Source organism: Rattus norvegicus, chromosome 1, assembly GCF_021556685.1.
Source record: "Rattus norvegicus strain SHRSP/BbbUtx chromosome 1, alternate assembly SHRSP_T2T, whole genome shotgun sequence".
NCBI lineage: Eukaryota > Metazoa > Chordata > Mammalia > Rodentia > Muridae > Rattus > Rattus norvegicus.
The window spans coordinates 206921587-206941529 of NC_141534.1; the positions used below are offsets into that span (position 1 = coordinate 206921587).

Consider the following 19943-nt stretch of genomic DNA (forward strand, 5'->3'; position numbering starts at 1 on the left):
CTGAGGTCCCTTCTCACTGCTGCTGGCAGCCATTGCTCTCAGTCAGGAAGAGGTGTGAGATGCTCCACTGACTCATGAAACTCACCAATCCATGTGTTCTCTAGTCCTCTGCAGTTCTTTGCTTAATCAAATGACACTGCTGTGGACGCCCTAGCCCAGCAGAGGCACTTCTTCAACAGCTGCTCTAAGAAGAACCTAGAGTCATACGCTATGACCACTGAGAGCTGAAGAGATGGCTCAGTGGTTAAGAGCACTGACTGCTCTTCCAGAGGTCCTGGGTTCAATTCCCACAACCATATGGTGGTTCACAACCATCTGTAGTGGGATCCTATGTCCTCTTCTGGTGTGTTTGAAGATAGTTACGGTGCACTTACAAATATACTAAATCATTTTGCCAATCAAATGTCTATAATGTCACATGTGTATCTCTCTCTCTCTCTCTCTCTCTCTCTCTCTCTCTCTCACACACACACACACACACACACACACACACACACACAGGGGAGCAGAGGGAGGGGAGAAGAGAATTAGACATGAAAAATGAGGTTTGCACCCCAGGGAAAAGATTTAGTGAGCTGGTAGATGGTCCTGAGAACAGAGATGAGTAACTCTAAGGAATGACCATTCTGAGTCGGGGAGGGGGCACAGTGAAGGATTGCTAGCAATGTGAGTCCAGATCAGGATGTAAACATGTAATAAAATGACAGAAAAAAGGCTGGGGAGAGCCTGAGCAGAGGACATAGTCCTCACCAGGCCCAGAGTAAAACCCAGTGTGCACCTAGAAACACGGGAGTGGGAGTTTGAGAAGGGTTTCAGATTTCTTCACTGAAATGGCAGTGGGGCTGGCAGCAGCCTTTTCAACAGCAGCCAGCAAGCAATAGCTTTTAAAATCCTGATAGAAAATTGCTGTCAACAAGGAACTCCGTACCAGTTAAATAGTCTTTCAAGAATTAGATGAAAATAAAGAGGGTACATTCGGAAGCTTAAGGAGAATAGCCCAGAAACACTTGCCAAGAGAACGACTCAACAGAGGCGTTTTAGCTGGATAATGAGTGAGCAAGAAAAATGTCAAGATAGGTTCCTACATATAATTAACTACCGAGTAAAATAACCGATTTGATGGGCTTTTAAGGGAAATGAAAACTTAAGACAACAGTGGGACGAAGCAATGGGCTGAGATGGTGCTGTGAGGAAGTATCCAGTGGCTCCCCGAGGTGCCTACGGATACCAGTTCCCTGCAGGCAGGACCCTGTGATTGTCAGCACATGAACATTACACCAACTGTCTCGTTTGCCAGTCAAATGTGTATAACTTAATGTCCAATTTTGGATAAAATTCTATTTTCCTAGTAGCAGGGAAGGTGTGTGTGTGTGTGTGTGTGTGTGTGTGTGTGTGTATGTTTGCACACATATGTGGGTGGGTACATGTACTTGTGTAGAGGTTGAATGACAACTGTGGGTGTTCTTCCTAAGGAGCTGTCAATCTTGTTTTTTGACACAGGGTCTCATTGGCTTGGAGCTCTCAAAGTGGTTTAGGCTGGCTGGCCAATGAACCTTTGGAATCCACTTATCTGTCCCCCAAGAGCAGGAATTACAGGCATACACTGCTGTGCCTGAACTTATAAATGGATTCTGGGGTTCCCATGAGTGCGTGGCAAGCATTTCACTGAGAGCCACCAGAAAGGGGCCTCTCTGATGGCATGTGTGGCCAGGCAGGAATGGCCTGCCTACTCTGTCTCACAGGACCTCTTGACCCCAACCTTTATCCACCTGTAACCAATAGAACACCTGGGGGAAATTCAGCTGCCAGCCCATCTCTGCAGTGTTGATTCTGCAGTGTTGATGGGACATCAGGAGACATTTGATCAGAGGGCTACTGGACTCCCACAGCTCTTGAGTTTTCTAGATTTTGTTGTTTTTTTTTTCTTTTTTCTTTTTTTCTTTTTTTCGGAGCTGGGGACCGAACCCAGGGCCTTGCACTTGCTAGGCAAGCGCTCTACCACTGAGCTAAATCCCCAACCCCTTGTTGTTTTCTTATTTGGGAATCTTTTCTTACAACTCACTCCCATCCCATTTTCAGTTCTAAGGAATCTATTAGTAAATGAATTGAAATTTTTAAATTTATTATTGCATTCATACAAGACAACTTTGTGGAAATGGCTCTCTCCTACCTACGTTCTAAGAATATTCTCATCTTGCTGCTCCGAATAAACCAAATTTGTTTTAGATCTAGACTCCACGTTAGTTCCGTCTTATACCTTCAGTTCAGGCCTGCTTTGCTGCTTCAAAAATATTTAGCAAGATTATATCAATGGGCACGCTAGCCAAGGGTACAATCCAATGTCCAGGCTAGTTCATTTCCGATTGTTTCCCTTAGATATGATCGCGTGTCATGTTGCTCTGTGTGTGACACATTACTCACTAAAAACTGTGGAACCTGCTAAGATCCCAACTTCTGGTCCCCAGAAAGGAGTAACCCATATCACCTCATTGCTCAGGATCCTCTGGGATCCGCAGCAGGGCTTCTATCCCCACCAGATCTGGCTATTAAGGCAGTTTACCATGCTCCAATAATCCCTCTTTTCGGGAGGGATCCCTTTTCTCTAGAGGATGATGTGGTTTAGGGTATACAGACCTGGTTGACCTGCCTCCTAGAATGCCCTGCCCAGCAGGTTTCTACATGGGAAAGGGTAGCCTCCAAGTTTCGACACGGAGAGGGTCTGTGCAGAACCAAGCCCCGCTACAAAAGGGACGCCTCTTTGCAGCAAACCCTGCACCAGCCTAGGAAGCCAAGAGCCAGGCACTGCAGCTACTGCTTCTGCGCAGGCGCGGAGGGCAGCGGTCAGCTCCGGAGGCCTGAAGCCCGAGGGTCCATTGCTCTGGAAGACGATCTGGTCTGCAGAAGCATCGCTCGACCTCCCTCGGGTCCCCAAGCCCTCCCGGAATCCACCAGCCCGTCCTCTCAACGTTTCTTTTTGGCCTTGTCGCCCACCTCCAGCGTAAGAGGCGGTAAGCGCACGCGTATTGGAGCCATTCCACCCAAGACCCGCGCCTTGATGCCCTCCGGCCTCCGTACCGCAGCAGCGTCTCCGTGGTGACCGTGTATGCCGCGTAGCTCGCTCGTTTGTTAGGCGGTGCCTGAGCCTCTCGGAGGCGGGGCAGCCGACGTTTTAGGGCGGAGTCTCAGGTGGGCGGGGAGGAGGAACGAGGCTGGAGGGTGGGATAACTGTTACGTCAATCACCGCTGGCCGGCTGGACTGGATGGGACCCGCCAGGTTGCGGGGCGGGGTCACAAACTAACGGGCGTAGACTCTGGGGTTGAGGGCACCGCCCCATCGGGCAGTGAAGTGAGTGGTCTCTTGAGGATCCTGTGAACATTGGCCTTTGATGACACGGTGGTGGGAGAGACCATGACTAGGTCCCCCTGCCCCTTTACAGTGGCCGTACCTGGGAAGATGGGAGTTGAGACCCAAAAGTCGAACCTCCCTCTAACCCAGAGCATTGTGGAAAGGGAATCACTAGTCCCCTGCCTCCCTCTTGTCCACACATTTTCCACCAACGTCATGTCCACCGATGTAATTTCTACCAATGTAATTTCTGTTGGAGGCAGAATCTTTCCCCCTAATTCCAAAATGTAGAAAAAAGATACAATGAACCACAGACTGTAAAAAGCTTGGAGACCTTAGGGAGACCCACTCCCAGGGTTGTGGGTTTGTGTGGCATATCTCCTGCCAAAACAGACCTAGGCTCCCCATGAATTGTACACCCTTGAGACAAGCTCCTTAACTGGAAAGTTACCTTCTCCTTAAAGGGGAGTGAAACGAGACATGCGTGCCAATCTAGCTGACAGCTGTCCTTAAGCCTATAAGCGTTCCAGCCTTCCTCTTTGCTTGGATGGCTTTGAAAGTATACTCCGGCTAAGCAAAAGGATCGTTGAACTAAGATGCAAGGTTGTCATTGACCAGTGCCCACCTGGATACCTCTTTGGTCTAGTCTGGGCCAGAGTGGGAGCTGGGGGCTGGCTTCCTGTCCAGTCTTGGATACAAGAAGCAGAGGAATTGGCAGGGTGGAAATAGGAAACTGTCTTACCAGAAGCCTCTCCCCAGTTTGCAGGAGGTTTGCAAACTTAAAAAGTTCCCCCTCTATTTTCACGCTGGATGCTTGTTTCTACTGGTATTTTCCAGTTAAAGATAAACTGTAGTCAGATAGCTGCTTGCTTGTGATCTCAGCACCTTGGATGCAGGAAGACCAGGAATTAGAAGCTTACCACAGAGAGTTGGAGGCCAATCTGGGCTTCTTGAGCCCCACTTCTCAAATCACAATCATTTTCTTCCTCAAACTTCGTGATACAGTGTGAGGAGCAAAGAATTTAACCAGTACCTTCTTATATTCCTGTATTTACAAGTTTAAAAGCTAAATTCATGGTACTGTTGATTTTTTAGCAACTCGAGCTCCTACAGACATGCCCTAGCTATTCTGCCCACCCCACCCCACCCCCAACCCCTGCCCCTGGCCCCATGTGACTTCTGGTTGCTAGGACACACACACTGACCTCCCTTGTCTCCAGGTGACTCCATACCAAGAAGGATGAGCAGTGGCCACTGGAAGGCATCAAATGGAGGACACCAGCCCACAAGCAGTGGCCGAGAAGGCTGCTAAAGATCCCAAGGATGCTGCTGCCACCGCCAAGAGCCTCCCTGATTCCTTTTCCAGAGACAATGATCAAGTGGATTTTGAAGGGGTCATCTATTCTTCCTCACCAATTTTAGACCTGAGTCAAAAAGGCCTGCGCCATTTGGGAAAGTTCTTTAAAATTCCCAACCTTCAAGTAAGTCCAGATCCTGGGAGGGTATGATGCACGTGTGTCTGCGGCTAGAAGCAGAATCAGCTTGGCCCTTTGTTCCTTGTGCTAGGAGAGGTGAATTCTAGAAGGAGCAGGGGGGTTAACTGGCCTTTCACTGGCCAACCACAACAAAGCAATTGAGATGTGGTGCCAGGCAACAGAGAGGGCTAGGTATCAGGATGGGGCAGCCTTCTCCAACCCGTGGGTTGTGTTTCTCCCTGAGAAAGCTGGGTGGAGATCAGTGCCCAAACACCCTGGGTCTCTGATTTAAAACACATGTCCTTCTGAACTCCCCAAACACTCTGAAAACAGTTGGAAACTTTCTCTCATTTTCGTGATGTTACACACTGCTCTCCTTGTGTCAAACTGGCCTTCAGGGCACTCCCTAGTAATGTTGCCTTGTCCCTGTGCTTTCTGGAGCAAGCAGCATTGATGGCAGACAGGATAGAGGATGCCCCAGCAGTGCTGGCACTGCCCTGGTGGCACTGAGTGTCCTTAAGTTGCATTCAGCTTCATCTGGAACCTAGAAATAGTACTGCGGTGCATTGTAAGAACACAGAGTCAAATACGTAATGACCTCATCAGAGACATCACAGCACTCAGGCAAGCTGTCCATTCACTCTGCCCACGTCTTCTCCAAGGCCTGAGAGGAGCAGGCGCTCTTGCCCTTTTTTGTAGATGAGGTCTTGCTGTGTGGCCCAAACTGGCCTCAGAGTCAACAGTCCCCGTGGCCTTGCCTGGCTGGTTATCATCACCTCTGGGAGTGCATTCTTCATTACAGGGCCCACCTCCTCCAGCTACAGTTATTCAGGTGTCACTAAGGAGTGAAGCTCTCTATTCTCAGGAGTCCACTCAAGGAGACTGCAGTACCCATTGCCTTTACTCAAAGAGGAAGGAGGAAATTCCAAAGTCCTTCAGGTCTAACCCAGACTCATAACTATCTGAGAAAACAGGCATTGCTATGAATGTATTACTATGCCAAAAAGTCTGTGAGGAAATAACTACCCAGAGCTATTAGACCATTAGGGGTCATGGGCTTCATTTTGCAACAGTGCAGCCATCAGTCCCCAAAGGTATAAATTCCATGCTAGGGACATTGGTGCTCAGAAGACATACAAAGAAACCCTGTTCACGCTGGGATCTGGAGGAAGGGCACAGCAGAATGTGCTTTGATGACTCCAGACAGCACGGAGCCAGCTTTGCCGGGCTCGCTGGGGAGGGATGGCGTGTTACCCTCTCTGAGGTTCATTTTCCCGTGTCCAGAAGGAACCCTGGTTTCCAGTCTGAGTGTCAGGATTAGCTTACACAGAGAGGAAAAGAGCATGCCTGAGCAGGTTAAAGCCTCCACTCTAAAAAGTCAAGCAGGGCCATGATGGGGTCTTGCATGTGCGTGTCATGTGCCCAGAGACACATATGCATGTATAAGGATGTGTCTCCTCATGTGTTGGAGGGGACATCTGCCACCATATGACTGAAGAAAGCATGTACACATGTGGGAAGGGGGAATGTATCCTCACATGTCTAGAGACACATGTGTATGTATGTGCATGTGTATTCTTATGTGCCTGAGGAACGTATGTGCAGGAGATATGCATTCTCATGTTCTATGTGGGGCGTGCACTCTGTGTATGTGGAAGTATTCATAAGCATCCAGTCAAGGGCATGTGTCCTACCATGCATGCCAGCTGCCTGCCATTCTAATCTCAAAAGACCATGCCAGCTGCCAGCAGGCAGGGACTGATGGTCTCCAAACTGATGTTCTATTTTCATGCTTACAAAACACCATTATTGCAATCAACATTCTTCAAGAACCTGGAAGTCATTTATATCAGGGAGATGGGATCTATAGAGTTGGGAGCAGTGTCACTCTGACAGGGGAAGCTGCCCACGGCTGCTTGAGTAGGAAGGCAGCACAATTGTAATGGCTGATACACTCACACCTACTGTGTGATCTAGTGGCTGATACACTCACACCTACTGTGTGATCTAATGGCTGATACACTCACACCTACTGTGTGATCCTGCCAGGGAAGCCCCATTGGCCCCACTGTACAGGCAAGGACACCCAAGAACAGAGAGGTGTAGGAGCTTACTTAAGATCACACAGCTAAGAGTTTTCAAAACCTAGATTTAAACTCAGGAAGTTTTGCTTTAAGGTCAGCATCCCTGACATGTGATGCTGCCCCCATGGCAAGTGTGAACACGAGTGTAAACGTGCAAAATGATGCTTTGACAGCATATAGCAGCAACATCATGGAAGCATGTTAAACATACCCTATAATGCAGCTACACTGAGACTATGAAATAACACACTTCTGGCCAGCAACATGGCTAGGTAGGCATAAGTGCTTGCCAAGTAAGCCTGGTAACCTGAGTTCCATCCCCAGAACCCATGTGAAGGTGGGAGGAAAGAGCTGGATCCACGAAGTTGCCCTTTGATGTTTACACGTGTGCTGATGCATGCATGCTCACCATGCACACATGCAACACAAAATAATAGTAAAATCTCTAACATATACATTATATATGATTCTAAATATAGTATTGTGCATTTCATATATATAATGTACATGTATGTGTGGATACACACATATGCACATACACATATAGATAGTATACACACATACATGCATACACACAGATATATATAGTGTATTCACACATACACACACACACATATGTAGCTTTTCCCCTTATCCAGGAGTGCTCAGTAGAAAATTTCAGAAACAAACTGTTTTAATAACATGCATGTATTTATGACCATTCTATTGCATTGTTGGTTATTGTTAACCTCTCGCTGTGCTGGCTTCAGCAGCTACACTTCATCCTGGGAGCACACAGACAGGAAATCAGACTGTCCCAGTGCTGTCTGTGGTTTCAAGCATCCACTGAGGGGTCATAGAATATTACCCTGGCCAAGTCAGGGCAACACTTCACAGGACTCAGATCAAGCCACATGTATCATGTTCTTGCCTGTGTGGTGGCCTCTTTCTGTGTCATTACAAATCAAGCCACAGCAGAATGTGTCTGTGTCCCTGTAGCCTTCCCCTCACTGCCAACTGGGAATCAATCAGACCTGGCTCTTCTGCTTGTTCACTGGGTTTGCTGGGTGTGGTATTGGGTGTGGCCAGAAAAAAGGAAAACAGTTTTAGGTTTTAAATCTCTCTGGTTCTTGAGACTACTCTATGTTTGGTTTGATGTGTAGCTGTGGTTGTTTTAGTCCTTTTGGAGACGGTTTTAAATTTCACTGGCTGACAAATTGCCCTCTGGTCTCCTTCTGTGGAAGCAATTACACCTGCAGAGGAATTTGCTCAGCGAGATTCCACAGGATTTCTTCCAGCTGCTGCCCAACCTGACATGGCTGGACCTCCGTTACAACAAGATCAGGGTTCTTCCACCTGGGATTGGCTCTCACAAGTAAGTGTCCTTAGATGTGCAATCAGATTGTCTTGATCTGGGCTGGGCACTTAAGAGGCAGAGGCAGGCAGATGTCTGAGTGTGTGAGGCCAACTTGGTCTACATAATGAGCTGTCATCTCAAAATGTAAAAAGTTCACATGGTTTAGACAGAGCCCAGAGGTGTATGGTCAGCTATCCAAGTCCAGATGGTTTAGACAGCCTTCTCAGGTGCAGCCAACCATGTCATGATGGGCCCTTTGACATTTTCTAGGGCAGCTGATTCCACCTGACCCTGCTGTGGGAGGCTAAGGTCAAAAGTTCACTGTGTATATGAAAAGCCCACCATATATCGCCATGGGCTGTGGGGAATCCCCCCCCCCCGACTATTGGGGAAGAGTTTTGCCCGCCTTTAGAAAGCTAGAAATCTCTAAGCAAGCAGTGTGGACTGTCCTACCACATTCCTGCCCCTTGGCTTCCCAGGATTTCCTGGAACTCCCAGTTGCAGAGCCCAGTCTAGCCCACCCTCGACACCCAGACTTCCACCCCGTACCCCATCTGCAGGCTCACCATCTCCTTTCTTGGGTTCTCTCTCCATGCCATATGTCCCCCTGTACCAGCATTAGCTCTGACCTTCAGACCCCCTATCACCTCATTGGCTGGGACAGAGGGAAAAGGGCAGACAAGAATTCTCAAAGCAACTGGGGGCTTACCAGGTGTCAGGGACGTGGTAGGAGGCAAAGCTGACGAAGGCCTCTAGGGTTTGGGATCTGTGTTCTCAACTTTGAAACTTCTTTTGAAAGAACTAACCAAACGTGGGAGGGTTAGAATTAGGCTTGGCCTCAGATCACTGCCTAAGGAAGGAAGCTGTAGGGCAAAGGGTAGAAGCAGGAAGAGTTGGCAGGCAGCCAGGGAAGAGGTCCACGCAGGAGGCTTGGCCGAGCTGACCTCAGCTGGGCCTCAGGGCATCTCAGAGCTATTGGGATTGGCATCATGAGACCAGAAAACAAGAGTCATCCAGGGGTGACCCCAGATCCTGGGTAGGGGGTGTCCCAGTGGTGGTATCACGAGTCCACTGTGTAACAGCCTAAGGTTTGCAGAGGTTATACTGTTTGGGAAAATGTAAATAAAAATGAGAAAAAAAAAAAAGCAAGCACTCGGCACAGATGATGGTGATAGCAAACGTCCTTGCTTTCAGCGTCCAGCTCAGCAGGAAGCAGCTTGCTTTTGCTGTGTCTGAGCCAGGGGATGCTACGGGAACCCTCCTCTGGCGCTATAGGGACCTTGAGTCCTGCAGTGCAAGCTGTGGATGGACTGACAAGGGGAGGGCATGTGTCTGGCCAGCTAGCTGTTGGTGAAACCTCGGGGATGGATCTCTTGAGTGGATCTCTGGGCTGTTTCCACCCAGTCATGGCTGCCTGTCCAGGCCACCTGGTCCTCTGGGCCCATATCTTGTGTAAGAGTGGCTTTCTTCCTCACAAGGGAACCATCTTCTATGCGGGATATCTGAGTGTTTTCATCCACAAAACATTTTATTGTTAACACTGGGTCTGGCAAGTAGTTGTTGTCCTGGAGGGTTAAGGTCACATAAACTCTGATGCTGAGGGGCCCACTTCCTGTTTCGACCCCAAAGAGGTGCTCCATCCCCAGATCGGGAATCCTTGGATTTTTGATAGGCGAAGCCAGCTGCTTTGTGTTGCTTAAGTTATAATTGAGCCTCTGATTTTACACCCATTATGTCATTAAAATTGAATCCACTTGCTGAAGGGCTGAAACATATTAATTAGAAATTTTAAGTAATTATGGGCTCATTAAAGGCTTTAGAGTTAAAAAATAATTAAAACAATAGTATCATCAGAGCCCCCCTCCCCGCCCTCACCACGCGTGGATGTTTGAGCATGGGCACAGGGATTAAGACAAGGCCTGCTGATTTGTTCTCCTGAGACTACAAGCTGGCAGATGTGTGTGCAATTTAAGATGGCACCGACGTGACCAGTGAGGACAGCCTGGTACTGTCGGAACATCCAGCCTGACACGGGCTCTTCATCACATGGGTATTGCTATATAAAGCAGAGACCGTCCTGCCTGCATTCAGCTTAACATTTGGTGAATGTTAAGTATCAAATAAAGATTCTTCCAAAAGAAGCCAAGCCAAATGGACTGCAATGGCTCTGGCTCTGGTGCCGGAGAAGCCCACGGCACATTGCTCAGTCTCTTGAATCACAGTCAGCTGCTCCCACAGAGCTGGCACATCCTCGCTGGCCGTTCCCTTGTGAGCAGATTGAAGGCGGTACAGCAGAGCCCGTGAGCTGGGTCAGGAAGGTTGCAGTAACCTACCCCTGTGCACATCACGTTGAGTTTCTTGGGGCGGAAGAAATAGGTCAGCGGTTGAAAGGGCTTTCTGGGGAGCAGACTAGGCTCTCTGTAAAGGCCCTCGTGGACAGTTCTTGACTCAGTAACTCCAGTTTTATGGGATCTGATACACTCTTCTGGCCTCCATGGGCATATGGTACATGTACATACATGTAGGCCCTAAAAAACATGCACACACATAATTTTCTTTTTCCTTTTTTTCCCGGAGCTGAGGACCGCGAACCCAGGGCCTCGCGCTTGCTAGGCAAGCACTCTACCACTGAGCTGAATCACCAACCCCTAATTTTCTTTCAATAGTAATTTTGTCAAAAGAGATAGAGAGAGAGAGAGAGAGAGAGAGAGAGAGAGAGAGAGAGAGAGAGAGAGAGAGAGAGAGAAGAGTTTATTCGTTACTTCAAATAAAGGAAGACATGGCTTGCATCCCTAATCTTAATCCTGGAGAGGTGGAGGCAGGAGGATTGTTGACAGGTTTAGATCACTCTAATCTGCATAGCAAAGTCTACACCAGCCATTGTATAAAGTGAAACTTTGTCTCCAAAACAAACTTCAACTAATGGAATTCCTCAAAAAGTAGCACCACAGCGATGCTGAAGTAAGTAAGCCAGGGTGAGCCTCCCTCCTGGGCACTGAGGCTACAGTGTTCTCCACCCAGCAGTCTCCTCTCTGCCTCAGGTTCTTCAGGTGGGGTCACACTGTGCCCATCAATACAGAGAACAATGGTTTCTGCGTCGTTCAGAGTCTCTGGGTGTAGCTCAGGCCTAGAGTTCTGTGCTTTGCTAGCCCTGGCCTTGAGACAAAGCCTAGCTATCTTCAAATGAACAGCACAGAGCAGGAACAGGCTGTCTCAGAGCTTGTGCCAGATTTTGGCTGAGGGTCCTTGAGAAGTAAAAGGGGAGAGAGTAACAAATTAATAGCAGGTTTCTAAGAATTAAATCTGAAAGACAAAACAGAACAGGTGCCACACTCCTTTTGCCCTCAGACTCTGAGGTGTTTGCTGATGGTGCTGGTGTAGGTCTGTGTTAGGACATCTAGGACGCAAGAAAAGGAAAATGAGGAGTTTTGGCATATTTTATAGACTGTCATTTAATCTTCTGTTTTCTAAATTGTTTATTTTTTCTTTCTCTTGAAGACATTTGAAAACTTTGCTTTTAGAAAGAAATCCTATCAAAGCGTTACCTGTTGAGCTAGGTGAGTACTATAGCAATAAAATGGAAGGTGGCTTTAAATGCTTTGAAGTCCCAAGGGCTTTCGATGAAGTTGAGAGGCATGGCCAAAAAGCTAAGGCAGCAAGGTGTTCAAAGTCCCTCTCGCAGTTTATTAGTTACTCTTCCAGTCACTGTGATAAAACGCTCTGACCAAAACAGCTTACTCGAGAAAAACAGTTCAAAGGTTCACAGCAGGCAGGAACCTGAAAGTGTCAGAAAGTGGTGAATTCTGGTGTTCATCCCACTTTCTCCTTTTTCTACAGTGCAGGATCCCAGCCCTGGGAATGGCGCCGCCCACAGTGGTGGTAGTGGGGTCTTTCTACTTCATTTAACCTTACCATAATACTGCCACCCTAAGGCATGTCCAGAGGGCTGTCTCCAAGTTCCTTATAGATCTCAGGCCTGTTCTCAGGTAGAGGAGTTAACAGTTACATGTGTTGTCTGTGCCAAGACCAGATTGAGCTTTGCATGTGGTCACAGCCTAACAGAACCTGGCCATACAACTCTGCATGCGGCCATCACATGGCTTTGCCTTCCTGGGGGACCAGTTCACCCTTGAGTCCCAGCTGCTTTGTTTCAGTGCCCTCCTCTGGATTTAATCTCAGTTCCCGAGTGGGTGCGGGGTACCATTCACTCCCTCGTGTGCAGTTTCTCTGCTGCAGATGAGGATGGTCATGTTCTCCTCTACAGCATTAGTTTCTGCTCTCTCTTATCTTGGTCTATTTAGGGTTGCTTTGCTTGTTCCTTTTTCAACTTTGTTGAGTTGGAAGCTTGGGTTTTGGCTTCCGTCCCTCTTTTCTAACATACACTTGAACTGCACTTTATTCTAGACGATGCCTTCACTCCACCCATGGGGTCCAACTTGTCCCTCAGCACAACGGTGTTTTCTGACGTAATTCACCCATGGGCCATGCTTGAGTTGTTTTCTTCTCTGCTGTGACTAAATACCTGACAAGAACAGCTTGAAGGCAGGAGGATTTGTTTTGGCTTATGGTAAAGCAGGCACGGCAGGGTGCACTGTGACAGGCTGGCCCATCCCATGGTAAAGCAGGGGTGGCAGGGTGCACTGTGACCGGCTGGCCCATGGTAAAGCAGGCACGGCAGGGTGCACTGTGACAGGCTGTCCCATGGTAAAGCAGGCGCAGCAGGGTGCACTGTGACAGGCTGGCCCATGGTAAAGCAGGCATGGCAGGGTGCACTGTGACAGGCTGTCCCATGGTAAAGCAGGCGCAGCAGGGTGCACTGTGACAGGCTGGCCCATGGTAAAGCAGAGGCGGCAGGGTGCACTGTGACAGGCTGGCCCATGGTAAAGCAGAGGCGGCAGGGTGCACTGTGACAGGCTGGCCCATGGTAAAGCAGAGGCGGCAGGGTGCACTGTGACAGGCTGGCCCATGGTAAAGCAGGGGTGGCAGGGTGCACTGTGACAGGCTGGCCCATGGTAAAGCAGAGGCGGCAGGGTGCACTGTGACAGGCTGGCCCATGGTAAAGCAGGGGTGGCAGGGTGCACTGTGACAGGCTGGCCCATGGTAAAGCAGGGGTGGCAGGGTGCACTGTGACAGGCTGGCCCATGGTAAAGCAGGGGTGGCAGGGTGCACTGTGACAGGCTGGCCCATGGTAAAGCAGGGGTGGCAGGGTGCACTGTGACAGGAGTATGCAGGTTGGGTTGGGTCAGGAAGCAGAGAACAGGGAATGCTGCTGCTCATCCATCTCTACTTTTTTGCCTTTTCAGTCGAGGTCTCTAATCCATGGGATGGTGCCTCCCCAGGTTCAGGGCAGGTTCCCCTTCCTCTCAGTTAAGCCTCTGGGAGACACCTGGGTGGTTTCCACATCAGCCCAGTTAATTAGGGAAGATTAGCACATGTTCCTTAGCTTATACAAAACTAGAGGTTCTCCACTGGCTTCCTGTGGTGAGCAGTGCTTTGCCATTTAAAAGGCAGAGACGCTCTGGCCAGATAAAAGCACAGAAGCCAACTGTATGCAGCCCACCCAGTTACTAAAATGCAGGAGGCTCGAGCAGCTGGACGGGAGGAAGGGAAGCAGCAGGCCAGGCACGAGGACAGGAGTCACTTCACGTCATTGTGTCACTGAGGCACTGTGCATTTTAAAGAAGATGGACAACTATCTTTGGAAGAAGATCTTCCCTGGGTCTTCTTGACATTGTCAGTTGACCATGAAGCCTGTCCAGAAGTGGGAATGTGGGAGAAGGTGGCCAAATGAATGAACGTGGGAGGAAGGAGAGACCATGATGTAGTTTGTCTTCACACGAGCAAATACAGAAGATGGCAGTTGGTTTTCATCTGGCCTTGAGACTGGGGTGGGAAGTGAATCCTTAAGACATTATCGATCCAACCAGGTTTGGTGACTCATGCCTGTAATCCCAGCACTTGGGACCTGAGACAGGAGGATTGCTGTGTGTCTGAGGAGAGCCTGGGTTACACAGTGAATCCCAGGCCAGTTGGGGCAACAGTAGGGTGAGACCTTGTCTCCACAGAAACAATAGACAAATGAATAATAACTGTCAATTCTCATTGCTCACATCCCCATCTTTCCTGCCTCCTCTTCCTTCTTTTGAGCCAGTCTTTTGTAAACCAAGCTGGCCATGAACTCCCCATGTGGCCGACGATCTTGAACTCAGGAGCTCCCCAAGTCCATCCGCTTTCCTCTCCCTTCTGTGTCCCTCTCCAAAAAGGGGGCAGAGGACTGAAACTTCCTCTCCACCCCAGGGCAGGTCACTACATTGACGGCACTGAACCTGAGACATTGCCCTCTGGAATTCCCTCCTTACCTGATTGTGCAGAAAGGCTTGGTATCCATCCTCACCTTCCTCCGCATCTGCTCAGTGGAGAATGCCTTCCCTGGAGATGAGTCGCTTCCAGGTTTGTAGAGAATTTTCTATTACTAGACAAGAACTGGGAGCATGGCTTCTCCGGCCTCTGTGGGGCTCACACGGCAAAGGCTAGCCCCATACACTGCCCCCAAACACCATGCCTTGCCCTGGCTCAAGTCCACTTTGAGCCGTACACACCTGTCTGGGTAGATATGGTAAAAGTTCATGGGATAAGGCAAGTGGAGCAGTCTTTGCCACCAAGCTACTAGCAAGCAGCTGCTCTGAGAGGGCCTTGTGCTCCTCCAGACAACTTTTTAAACAGCTCCACAGAACACATCCTGTCCCTGCCTAGGTACCAAGAACTAGCTTAACAAACATGTTGTCCCCCTGTGGTCAGATACTTATACTGCCCCGTTTTTTCAACATATTGAGCAGCCAGAGAGGAGGAAGGGGACAGGAATAGTGTACCAGTATTTGCCTTGATCGTCCACCATGAGTGTCCCAGGTTGCTGTGTTTTAAAGCAATCTCATTCATTAAGGGCCTTAGCTTGTGTCAGGCCCTAGCTCTGAGTCAGGGATTCAAGAGCCTGTGGGTGGTTTTAGAGGTGCCTCAGAAACATTAGAGGGAGTGGCGCTGGGCAGCAGGGAAGGTGAGCAGGGAGCAGTACTTTAGCAAGCCCTTGGGACCCTAGTGTGTAGTCTAGGCCTCAAGGGTTCCTGTGCCTGCATGGGGACCTAGCTGAGGGCTCCTCTTTGGGTAGCATCTAACTCCAATGCCTTCAACTGCCTGTGCAAAGGCACAGGATTTAGGGGAAAGCCGCACATAGCAAGCCTCTGAAAGGTTGTGATGGCACCCTCAGTCCCTGAAGAACAGCTTGACGAGGACAGGATAAGAGAGGAAAGGCAGGATAGACAGCACTGCATGCCTGGCAGAAGCAGGTGCAAGCGTGGAATTATGTAATCCCGAGAGGCAGGGGTGAGAGTCTGGAAGCATCAGCTACTGCACTCAGGGGTCTGGAGCAGGTCTGGGGCAGCTCCTGGGCCAAGTGGTGCAGAATACTAGAGGACATGTATGTCAGACCCCAGTGAAAGAGCATTCTGTTCATTCAGAAGTGAGGATGCCAAGAAAGAGAAGGAAAAGCTCTACTCCAGGGTGGAGGAGACTAAAAGCATTGGAAGTTAAATACACCACACTTTCAGGAAGACACTGGATCTGGCACCAGGAAATAATACAAGAGTGTCACAGGGACAGCTGTGGGGGTCCAGGTCCACATGCTATGACAGATGACAGAAGTCAATGTGACACCCTGGCTCTGGGGTAGAGTTTGGGGCTGGAAGTCACTCCTGTTCTGATATGTTTTATGTAAGTACAAGGAGGGGATCAATGGTAGTCAAGAGTGGTCAAGGTGTTTAGCACCTAAGACCAGAAGACACTAGACAGTGGAGGGGTCACTCTGCTTGACCCAGCACCTTGGCTCCTGTCCAGTCCTGCACCTCCTGGCTCATGCTGCCAAGCCTTTGTCAGCCTGAGAGCAAATCTGCAGCCTGTGTCTCCACTGGGTGGGTGCCACCCTACCTCAGCAGTCCTTGGACTTGGTTTTTTGGTTTTTTGTTTTGTTTTGTTTTGGTTTTTTTCTCAATAGCTCACCCAGAACTAAACGTCAGCAGAGCATTAGGCTAGCTTCTCATTGAAATAAAGATTTGAGATATCCTGAGGGAGGGGAGCAGACATGCCAGACGGGTGGCAAGGATGTCTCATGCACAGGGGCTAAAAGATAGAGTAGGTAGAGAAGGCGGGAGGAGCTCAGGGCTTTTGACATGTGTCCATCCCCCACCCAGTAGCTGCTGTAGGTCTGTGGCAGCCTGTGGACACCCTCTCACCTTCCAGACATCCGAGCAAAGAAACAAAGGCTCTGGGCCTGACAGCTAGCTGATGCTGAGAGAGTGACACTGACTTACCAGCCACTGCTGTAGGCATAGTCTCATGTTGGGTGACAAAATGCCCACTAGTAGTAATTTAAGGAAGGAAGGCTTATGTTGTTGGCTCAGGATTTGAGGAGAGACAGTCCATCTGGGGAAGTCATGGCAGCAGGCACTTGAAATAGCTGGTTACAATGTGCCAGTGTCTGGGAGGCAGAAAGAGATAACTTTGGAGCTCTTCTGTCTGGGTCCCCAGCTCTTAACGTAGGGCCACCTACACTGAGGATGGGCCTTCCCATCTCAGTCAAGCCTCTCTGAAAACATTCTTACAGGCCCCAGGGGTCTCCCGGGTGATTCTAAATCCAGTGAAGATTGACCCCACAAATACTGAAATGTCTTTTTATTCCTCCAGGAGTCCCAACAGCTAAGAGCGACCTTCTGCTCCCTCTGCCCCATAAAGACTTGTCCAGTGAGAACGGGCTTAATGTCCTGGACCAGGAGGCAGCAGTGGTGAAGGAGAAAGGTGACTTCTTCCCACCTATGGACAGGCTGGACCTGAGTGAGCTCCGCAAATCCAGTTCCTCCTCTGAGATCTGGCCCAGTAAGGAGGAGATCAGGCGCTTCTGGAAGCTGAGGCAGGAGATTGTGGAAAATGAGCAGGTGGAGGTCCAAGAGAACAAGCTCTTGGCTGTTGAGCTGCCACCAAATCTCAAGGCAGCAATAAATGCCAAGGAAAGAAAGTGCAGGAAGCCATGGCCCACACTCAGGTGAGGCCGTGCTAAGGCAGACTACCTGACCCACAGAGCTGTAAATTTAGTCCATGGTCCTCTGAAGCACAGTGTCTACTTCCTAATGTGCTTGCCTGTGCTAAAACCATTGTTTGGGGTGCATTGGTCCAGCCCTGAGTATAGGAGCAGAGCAGACCAGTATCCCTGAACACACGTGGCAGAGTAGGGCATGTAGCTGAAATCCAGCTCATGGGTGGCGCACAGTGCCTGTGCATGCAGCTGATGTGTGTGGTAACTGTATGGTGCTGCATGCAGAGAGAACAAGAATGTGTTCAGTCCGGCTCGCACACCCTCCATCATATCTCCGGGAACAATGGGCTCCTTGGGGTGACAGACTCTTAGAACTGACAGTAGCCAGTGGTTTAAAACTCTCTGGACATTTGGGAAGATATCCACAGAAGCTGTGGGAGTCAGATGGCAGGCAGAGACCTGCTTGGAGAGAACAGCTAGCTCTTTAACTATGCTGTGGTTTTGAATGGTGTAAATGTTATTGTGAGTGTGTATATCCATACGTGAGGGTATCTTTGCCTGTATGTGCACACGTGGAGGCTAGAGGATGACTTCAAATGTCTTACTCTGCATCTTGATCTTCCAGTCAGGCTCTCTCACTGAACATTTCTATTTCTGTTAGTCTGTCCGGCCATCTGTCTTTGCCTCCCCGGCCCCCGCCCCACATTGCCGGGGTGGCAGGTGCATGCCACCGCACTTGCTTTCTACACAAGTGCCTGGAGAGCAGACTCGGGTCCTCACACTTGTGCAGCGGTCACTTCAGCTACTGAGCCAGCTCTGCAGTTCCTGGGCTTGGGCGTTCATCTAAATCTCAAAGCATACATCCACATTACAGCCAAAATGATTTGGCGCCCTGCACCATGGCCTGTGGTCCTGGTGGCCTGGGGCTACTGAAATGTTCTCACTCTGAGTCACGGGCAATGAGAGCAAACACTCGGCTCGGCTGTGTGGAACCCTCTCTCCTCCCCCTTATGCTCAGTGTAATGAATAGTACTGCCAGTTTATTCCGGCAATCGTGGGCCACTCTCTAAACGTACTTAAGTTTGTCTCTCTGTCGGACATAGATACCAGAGACTGATGTGGCTTGAGAGGTTGGAACACTGAGTGTGTGACCACACTCCCTCTGGTCCCCTCCCCCCGCTGACACTGTGCCACCTCCTGGGAATGGTTTAAGGCTGCCCTTTCCTATGGACTTCAGCTCAGTAACTGATGGACACCTAGAGGACAGAGTCCTCTAGGACACAGATCAGTACTGAAGCTTCCTGTGGATTGCTGTAGTTGGGAACAGTGACTATTTCAGTGTGACCGGACCACCAGGCCTGCTTTAAGCTTTCCTGCTATGTATTACAGCAGGAGCTGGGGTCTTGGTTTTGCTTTTTGTCTCTTGAGACAAGGCCTTACAATGTAACCCTTTAACTCTGTGATCTTCTTTTAAATCTGTATGTATTCACCATTGTCTTTCCGGCGAGCCTGACTGCCATCACACAGCTACATTTTCAGCTATAAACACTTTGTGATTTTAGAAAGAGGTCTACCTCCTTCAGAGGCATCTTGCCCAACCTCTCTTCAACATACCAAAACACAGTTCATACGAAGAGGATGGATGACACTCACAAGATGGCGTTTCAGGAGCTCCAGGAGAAGGAGAGAATGCTAGAGCAGCGGAGAAGGTGCGCCTGAGCTGGGAGACCTCCCAGTGGTCAAGCATGTCGGTATGGTTTTGTCACCAGCCTCACCAGGGATCTGATGGCTTCAGTACTCCTGGCCAGACTGGGTCAGCTTCCTCATTTGGAAGCCCTGGGTTGCACATTTCACATGGTTTACAGTTCTCAGAGATGCCCAGGCCCTTGCTCAGCCATTCAGAGACTCCTAGTTGGACTTGCACAGCATGGTAGTCAGTGGGTATCCTTTGAGAAGTTTATTGTCCCCTGCCTTCCCCCCCCCCCCCAGGCCTGCCTACATTTTCCAAGTGCCTTGAGCTTTTTGTCTGCCCACAGGCCAAGTACCTTTCTCCTCCCCTGCCCATCACCAGGGCCTGTCGTCATATCTAAGGACTATTGTTAGAAGTTACTGGCAACCTGTGAGCTTCTCATGTTGGTGGCACACTGACACACTCCCTGCCCTTGAGTTCCGATGGCCAGCTTGTCACGCCCGCCATTCTCAACAACTATTCTCCTCTGCCCTATAGCTCTGCTGACAACCCAGCTGAGTCCTGTTATGGACACCCTCCAGCCAGCCAGAGTGGACCACATCCACAGTACCACAGGGCCCCGAGCCTCATGGTTGGGTTTGGCCAGTGGGGGATCCCGGTGAATATGCAAGCGCTGGTTAAAGCAAGGACAGACTCTCTATGTCCTTAGCTTCTGTGACCTTCCTAGTCATATCCCACATGCTGCCTTTGACTTCGTCTTCTCTCCCGTTTAGTTTTAGTTTTTCTGACTGTCCCTTCCCTGTTCTGTCAGGATCTGGGATCCTGGCCACATCAGGCACATGTCCCTGAAACCTCCCACTCCTCCCCTCTGAAACCTGCCTATAAATAAACCTCCTGAGGCCACAGTCAGGAAGTCTGCCTCTGTTTGTCTGG

General features: G+C 49.6%; 1 protein-coding gene across 11 annotated transcripts in view; it reads left to right on the top strand.

Annotated features, from left to right (window-relative positions):
• The first annotated feature begins 2819 nt into the window (after window positions 1–2819).
• The window catches only part of Lrrc27 (leucine rich repeat containing 27), a 30597-nt gene continuing 13473 nt past the window's right edge, over window positions 2820–19943 (top strand). For 2 of the 11 annotated variants that reach the window (XM_087583076.1, XM_087583093.1), the window contains exons 1-7: window positions 2820–3186; window positions 4567–4827; window positions 8129–8259; window positions 11740–11798; window positions 14539–14691; window positions 16975–17329; window positions 18883–19029. In XM_087583076.1, coding sequence (XP_087439202.1) covers window positions 4615–4827; window positions 8129–8259; window positions 11740–11798; window positions 14539–14691; window positions 16975–17329; window positions 18883–19029 — 1058 coding nt within the window. In that variant the 5' untranslated portion in view covers window positions 2820–3186; window positions 4567–4614. 11 annotated transcript variants of the gene reach the window in all.